At 30.0% G+C, this 8,450-nt stretch overlaps 1 protein-coding gene across 2 annotated transcripts in view; it reads right to left on the bottom strand.

The window, feature by feature from the left end:
- LOC106465763 (parathyroid hormone/parathyroid hormone-related peptide receptor-like) overlaps nt 1–8,450 on the bottom strand; it is a 117,496-nt gene that overhangs the window by 43,894 nt on the left and 65,152 nt on the right. For both annotated transcript variants that reach the window (XM_022394202.1, XM_022394209.1), the window contains one exon: nt 2,739–2,849. In XM_022394202.1, the coding sequence (XP_022249910.1) occupies nt 2,739–2,849 (111 nt within the window). The remainder of the gene's footprint in view (nt 1–2,738; nt 2,850–8,450) is intronic.

Raw genomic sequence — 8,450 nt, 5'->3', positions numbered from 1 at the left:
TAATAACTCCGTTAAACATTAATAAATACACCAAATACCACAAATCACGAGAAAAGTTACCATAATCTACGTAAAATTAAGGTGTTAAAGTTGTATATCTATCTTTTTCTCTCCGCTATGTAACAATAGTACTACAAGATAGACTGTAATATCTACACGTATCCATGCGTCAAGAAAATTAATACACGTAGGCAGGCACGTTTACTTATTGATTGTAATGCGACCAGACGTCAGACAAGTAATATATTGCTATAACATGTTTATATATAATCTTATTCATCCAATTTTGTGTTCTAAAACTTACCCTCTTGTTAAATAAGGTGACCAATATTTTAAACTTTTAATCTGTAATAGAATTTGTGGGAATAATCATTAAATATAGTCATATAATTGAATCAACAAATACTGCAGCTTATCGAATGTCTGGATTATTTCTGAATTAGACGGCATTTAATAACTTGACAATGTTTTTTTTTCCTTCAGTTGACAGAATTTGTGAAAAAAAACGATTTTTATTTCTCACCTGGGAAGATATTTTTGGATATGTATATCAATAATTTGAGGAAATATTTATAAGTTTTTGAAGTGTTTGCATATAATTACATCGTTTGTTTCACTTCTCATATCGTTCCTAGTAATAGGTTTTCTTATATTAACTACATAATAAAAAAATCAAAATCATGAGACACAGGTAGTATTAGTTTATGATATTTTTCAGTTCGCAGTATTTTCTGCTCCAGCAATTTATTAATACAGGAAAATAAAAACCTAATGCGTATATAATGATATTACCAGTGCCCCTAGAAATAAAGACAATACCTCTGCGTCCTCATAATCGGTTCTATGAGAAAGAAATAATTCTATATGTAACCCAAAGAAATAAAGTCGAGTATTAGAATGCCTGCAATAAATGATTTAGCTTTTATGTCTTCAAATTTTGGAATTACCTGACAAAACAAAAACTGGGTTAGCTTCTTGATTACTTCCTGATCAAATAAACCATGTTAATTTTGATATTTAATGTATTTATCGAGAAAATAACTCTTAAATTACTCTAGTGAAATAATCATGTATTCTTTTTTACATAATATTACAATTGAAGGATCATATTATAGAATCACACACGAGAAGCTATCACACATACCAGGTTTGATGTAGAATTACTGGTTACCAAAGTTCATTAATGCTAGTTTCACGGATATCAAATTTCCAGAATCTGAGAAATATTCTAAATATCTCTAGAAATTGTATCGTTTTGAATTTTTTTGTGAAATCAAAATCTGAAGAATTTTATAAAGGTTTAAAACTCGCGAATATTCAATTTGATTGAGATATTTATCTTAGTAAATAAATTGATGTTTTTGTCTTTGTGTAATTGCTCTGTATTATAGAAGATGGTGTACAAATGTGATCTAAAAGTGTTTAGCTCACTAATATACTATTTTTCACCTTAATTATTTCATATCAAAATCCCAACATAGAGATTACAAATAAAAAGTATGAGATATAATTTCATTTTGTGTTTCGTTTGAAGTTAAGCACGAAATTAAGCTACACGATGGGCTATCTGTGCTGTGCCCACCACGGGTATCGAAACCCGATTTCTAGCGTTGTAACTCCGCAGACATACCGTTGTGCCACTGAGGGGCGTGTTGTGTTTCGACCAGTTATTTATAAAATGAAAGCTTAAATAAGCACAAGTAATGGAACTCTCTGGAAGTCTAGCTTTACCGAAAACAACAACAACAAGAGCAGTTGTGGCATATTGGTCTAATTAAGACTAATTATAAATATAAGTAACATTAAAGTAATACACATCTATCTAAATTATTATTTTTCAGTGTTAGTTCGAGTTAAAAAAAGAAAATATCTTACTCTTGTGCTGACGATAATGTTCAGAGTGTCCGTGAACAAACATCAAACGTAACCTTTAGTGTTGAAATTTATATTATACCCTTTGCATTATTTAAGATATTAAGTTAATTTTCTAATCATGAAATAGTGCAACATGTAAATCGGCCATATAAAAACTACGCTTTATTATACCCAGCATTTCTCTCTCATTCGTTTCAGAAGCGACTAACCTAATTTTATTTCTTTTTTGTATCACTTCACCCATATAGAAAAGTCTATTTTTTGAAATACTTTATCACGAAATATTTTTAACTGAACGTGACAGATGAGATTAATTAGTTAGTTCTTATTTCAAAAATTTTATTTTATATCTTTAATTAGAAGTGATTCAATTAAATTCCCAAATTTAATTATTCGAAAGCATATACACGTAATGATATTATGTGTTTATTATTTTTGTTGTGGTCAAACTGCACTAAATAACCAAGCACTCATGAACAGAACTACAATGAATGGCATTAACTCTCATAAATATAAGTTAAGTGATCGTGAATTAAGGACAGATCGAGAAACGGTATGAGAGAACGTACATCTTATATTTTGAACACTACACCTCTGGCTATAAGATTAGTTACTTAGTAATATCAAGTTCGAAACTTATAACAGGGATTTTCATCCTTGAGTTATCTCGATTCAGTTAACAAATTACCTCTATCGTGATCTAAAAGTAACTGTGTTTAAGATATTTGATGAAAATAGAATACTATTATAATGCTTCAGAAAATGTATCTCATTTTCCACTATTCCCTACTTAGCTATATACTTTGTATTTAGAAATCACAGATAAAATTACAAAGATTAATAATCATATCAAATACAATTACCGCTTGGAACAAACTTGTGGATGTAAGACGGGCACGGAATTTTGTAGAGGGTGCCTGCTGGAACATACGGCCAGCAATAGGCTTTGTCCCACTCAATTGGGCAATACACACCTGGGTAAAGAAAATGTTGTTCTTGTTGAAACAATAATCATTGACAATCATGATTAAATTATTTTATTAACAAATTAATACTATTAATTCCAATTATTGAAACGAAAAGAATCGATGTGATTGGAAGCTGTTAGTGAAGAACAACCAATTATCTAGTTAGATAAATTACTCAGAACATTTCTTGCCTTAACATTTAACACATTAATTTGCCTTAACACATAATGTTCTCGATAGCTGAAAAAGTTTATCCAAGTCTAATAAATACGTGATAAAATCATGTATTACGGTTTTTCTTCCTAAACAACCGCAAATTATTAATCATGTTTATAAAGACATATAAGTATAAACAAGAATATATCAAGATAAGCAAATATTTCTATATATATATAAATTGTAAACAAGCCAGAGCATCTATTTCTTATTCCAATAGTCTTCGTGAAAAAAAAACAAACAAAGAAACGAATGGGAAGTAAAATGTGGGTAAATAAAATAAACACTGGAATCCTATTAGTAAAGATAAATGTTTAAAAAAGTCCATGTTAGAAATTTTACATTTACAGTAACCGTTACTGTCTGATAACTGGGATTTACTCGTAATAAAATTACAAAAAAAAAACTTCTTGGTAACAACAATTCTCAGATGAGCCTAACCCAAGATTAATTCTGATAAATACTCTATTTTCCTTTAGAAACTACTTAGACAATTTAAATACATTAGTGTTGAACTTTTAAAAAATTGTCATATCAGCATAAGTCCACCAAAGCTAAACTGTCTCAAAATATACGTTTATGCCTGAGTTATGTTTTAAAAGTTTTGATACCTGTTTAAGTTTATTACGGCTAAGTTAAAGTTCAGTGTAGCTCCGATATGCCTTAAAGGTTAGTTTTTCAGGTTATAAGACCATTAACCACATATCCAAAATGTCACCACAGCTCCTTGAGTCTAGGAATGTTGGGCACTGCTCTAAATGTTAAGATGCATATATCAGAAATTGACAGAACATTTTTAGTTTTAAAACCTACTTTTTAAGTAAATCGCCAGACAATAAAGAACTAATTTAGATTTCATAGTACAACTTATTCCAGTTTAATGTTATTTCAAATTCTAGGTTTCATGATTTTTTTTTTTTCAAATTCCGATTTCTTATTTTCATATTCATATTATCACGTTTCGGTGTTAACCAATTGTTATTGTAAGTACTATATTCAATGAGCTCCATCATTTTTGTGCTACATAACTAAATGCTATGTAGCGAGAGGCATCGTTCAATCGTTAACTTAACGTTCTTGAATGATTAACAGGGTTCCTTGAAATTTTCAAAATTTAACATGCATGAAAAACAAACTATAATGTAAACGTCACTTGTGACTATTAAAATGAAATGAAGCTTACACAATATTGAAAGATGAAAAATAAGATTTATAAGATAAAAAGTGTATTCATATTTCAATGTTGGGTGCTAATTGAAAGATTTAATTGCTTTGATTGCTAATTGCTCAGTGTGAGCATTTTATGAGACTCAACCTTCCCAAAAAAGATAAAATGGAAGAAAAATAATGTTTAAAGATCCAAGGACACTTTTCAGGTGAATTTTATTTACATAATCTCCAGAGGATGCACGTACCAAGTTACAAATAACTCAGTAGAGAACGAATCTCTAACTTTAATATTTTATTCGATTAAACACTTACAACTGTATCTGTATACTCCTGGCATCATTATTGGAGCTGTGTTTTTGGTAGTTTTATCAGTTATCAATAAAATAGCGTTTAATATCTTTTGTTAAAAATTTCATTCATCATTCATTAACTTTAACACTTTACTATTCATTAAAAACATTTATCTATTTTGTGCTTCAGTATTAACACTTCAAGGTAGTTACACACAATGCATATTAAACAATAAAACGGTTATAACTTTTATTTGCATTTTTTTTTTTGTGTTCACAACCGTACATTGAGTTATAAGATGAAAATGAATAAATTCTTCAGTAAACTGTCAACTAAGCTCGTGTAATATTTTTTGAATTTCTTTATATACACACACACCGTCGTAGTTGACTAGAGCAAGAGACCTACTACCACGTATAAGTTCTTTTCTTTATAAACATGGGATGCTTGCTGTTCATGACACTTTCCAAGAAACTAAAATCGATAAGCTACAGAAAACAGTTACGTACCATCAAATCACTTTCGGAAAACAATATGTAAAGTTCTTCCCACGTTTCGTTTTTTATTACATACAAGAAACTTAAGAAACTTTTCTATTACCACATGTTCCAATATCGCATAAACGCATCTGTATAATATCGACTCATGGAATACAGCGCTCAGCCTACGACTGTTATCAATATTTATTCACTGTAGTGCGGTAATATTTCTGAAACTTTTCTTACAGTTCTTCGCCAGTTATTACGACCACTATTTACTGATGACCGTTTTTGAAACCATATGAACAATATTTTGACCTCAGCATAATATTAACCATTTTTGCACCAGATCAGATGTTAATGTTGTTTTAACAATATATGCTATCGTTAACTTTGTTTCCATACTGAGTTTCAACTAAATTTGTTATAATAAAGCAAGTTGTTTATTTATTAATCTAGTCCACGTTTTGCTTTGTGTGTTAACTTGTTTGACTGTTCAACTTCGCGCAAAGCCACTCCAGGGCTATCTGACCCTAATTTAGCAGTGATATACTAGAGGAAAGGTAGCTTGTCAACACCACTCACCGCCAACTGGACGGATACTCGTTTACCAACTAATAGTGGGATTGACCGTCACCTTATAACACTGAAATGGCAAGCATGTTCAGTGACGGGGTTCGATCTCTGACTCGCAGGTTGCGAATCATGAGCCCTAACCACCAGGTTAAATCATTTTACATTGTTTTACACAACTGTAACATTGAACATCGGATGAACGACTCCCACGTAAACATCAGCCAACATGTAACAGTAATGATAATTTTCATATAAGTAACCGTATAAAAAGAACGCTATTGGAAAGTATCTATATTGAAGCGGCTGGTAAATCCAAAGCTTCTGTCTAATACCAAATCACTATTTTAATAAACGAAGATAGTTAAAAATTTAATATGATAATTTAATATATTTGAATTATATATTAAATTTATTTAGTGGCATTACAAAATGGCATTCTGTGACTTTATTCTCGTATTAAAATTAACCTATTTATTAAGTGATAACTATGTTTGAAGTCAGTATATGCTGAACTTGTGTGATTAAAGAACAAGCATATTATAATCTATAATAATAATTTATACCCAAATTTAATTACAGAACTCTAACATTTTTGAACGACTTCGATATCTAAGACTGTCATAACCACAGAGAATTGAAGACGGTCTTCAGCTAAAACAACTGTGCTTAATAATGAGTTAATAATGTACACTCAAAATGTGTATAATTGAAGACATTTGATACTTTTCAGTTTGCAGAGTTAAAATGTTACTTACTAAAGAGATAATAATGTACACTCAAAATGTGTATAATTGAAGACATTTGATACTTTTCAGTTTGCAGAGTTAAAATGTTACTTACTAAAGAGATAATAATGTACACTCAAAATGTGTATAATTGAAGACATTTGATACTTTTCAGAGCTAAAATGTTACTTACTAAAGAGTTAATAATGTACACTCAAAATGTGTATAATTGGAGACATTTTATACTTTTCCGTTTGCAGAGTTAAAATGTTACTTACTAAAGAGATAATGAACATAACATGTAAACTTGTTGTATTATGCATCACTAAGTTATATCATCAATCATTATAATTATAACATGTATAATAAATAAACACATTTAGCAATAGAAATTGCGTTACAGGCCTATTTTTAAGATATACAGTAGTTACGTTGAGCATGACCGGACGTGGCGACATGAACTGTAACGACGAGGTGAGGCTCCAAAATCATTTTAATATAATGTATTCAACCTCCTGTACAAGTCTTTTAACGACAAAATATGATGAGTATTAGAAACTGTACATGTATCAATTCTGAAATATTTTCCATTTGAAGCCTGTCAAAGTTTATATCATTTCTAAGCCCAATGGCTCAGTGGTAAACTTGATGGATTCCACATTCAAATTTAAGCACTTGTAATAAGTTAAATAAATTCCAGGTTTTCTTGAAATGAATATGCATAAAACATGTTTAAAACTAAGAAATAGTGTTTAAGTTGTTTATTATGAAAGTAAACGATAATATTAATTTTATGTCAAATATAACTAAAAAACATATGTGGAATCAACGAAATAAATTAAAGCTTTTGTAGTTAGTTTGAACTTTTAAATATCTCATCCTATAGATAGATAAACAGATAATTGAGTATTTCCAGTAATGATACTGTTCGAGCTAACCTGACGTAAAGTCGTTTTCGTAATGTCAAGGATCTGCATTAATAATTCTGTATTGGGAGTATTTAAATAAAAGCGTACACGGCTCGTATATCTCATTACAGCGAAACAAATAGTCTGTGGTTATTAAAACTCCATATCAAATTTTCTTTTGTACAGATTTAGAACTCAGAAATAATATAATCGAAATCAATCAAAACTTCTAATATCATAACTTTTCTGGACTATTTTGTGCGTCCATTTAATCACTATTTCATGTGTATGTCCTATAAATTATTCTGCATATATATCAAGCTCGTAAAAATACTGTATTGTTGTTAAATCAAGTTACAGTTACAACAGAAAACTAATATTGGAGTTTATCTTATATAGCCTATCTTTTTTATGATTTAATTATACGTACAAATATTGTATTGTTGGTAAAACAAGTTACAGTTACAACATGAACTCAGTACTGGAGTTTAAGTTTATCTTATCTAGCCTATCTGTTTCTTATGATTTACTTGCTATAATTATGGATTTAGATTAGAGTATATACATCTCTGTTTATATTCTCCTTTGAGTTTGCTGAGTCAAATGAGCTTTTTGAGTGATTCTTAAATGAAACATAATTTTATACGCATGCCTAAAATGTAAAAGAGTTGTAAATTTCACCAGCGAACAGTCGTAATAATATATCTTACTTATATTTTTAGTGAGTGAATTATTTATTATGAATGATTACTATATGTTTTCTCTTTTGCGACTGCATTAAAATGTACGTGTATGTGATCGTGCTCTGTCTTTTTTCCTCGTCTTCTTCTTGACAGTGATGGTGTAGCTATATTTCCACTAGATCAACCTTCTTCGAAAAACACTGACTCAATGTTTTCCAACTTATCTTGTGCAGCTTTCTATAAATAGGACCACGTTTTAGGTTTGCGACTTCCAAGAGCGCGTTTAAGTAGTCCATTCGAATTATACTAGGAGACTTGACATGTATGAGATCGAATGTGATTGTGCTAATTTCAGTTTCTTCAAATTGTTTCTCATTTTCAAACTTAGATTTCGAGATGTGAGAGGAAGTTTAGGAACCTTCCGAAAATTCAAATCTTAGTTTATTATCCTCTTAATGTAGCGGGAGATATATGCTCAACCTAATCACAACAGCGTTTTTGGAGGAGTCGGAAGATTCTTTTTACCAAAATGGTTCGGATTATGTTTTGGAATTCGCTG

Source organism: Limulus polyphemus, unplaced genomic scaffold (genome assembly GCF_000517525.1).
Source record: "Limulus polyphemus unplaced genomic scaffold, Limulus_polyphemus-2.1.2 Scaffold70, whole genome shotgun sequence".
NCBI classification, from domain to species: domain Eukaryota; kingdom Metazoa; phylum Arthropoda; class Merostomata; order Xiphosura; family Limulidae; genus Limulus; species Limulus polyphemus.
Note: the sequence above shows the minus strand (reverse complement) of the source record. Positions and strands in the feature narration are given on the sequence as shown.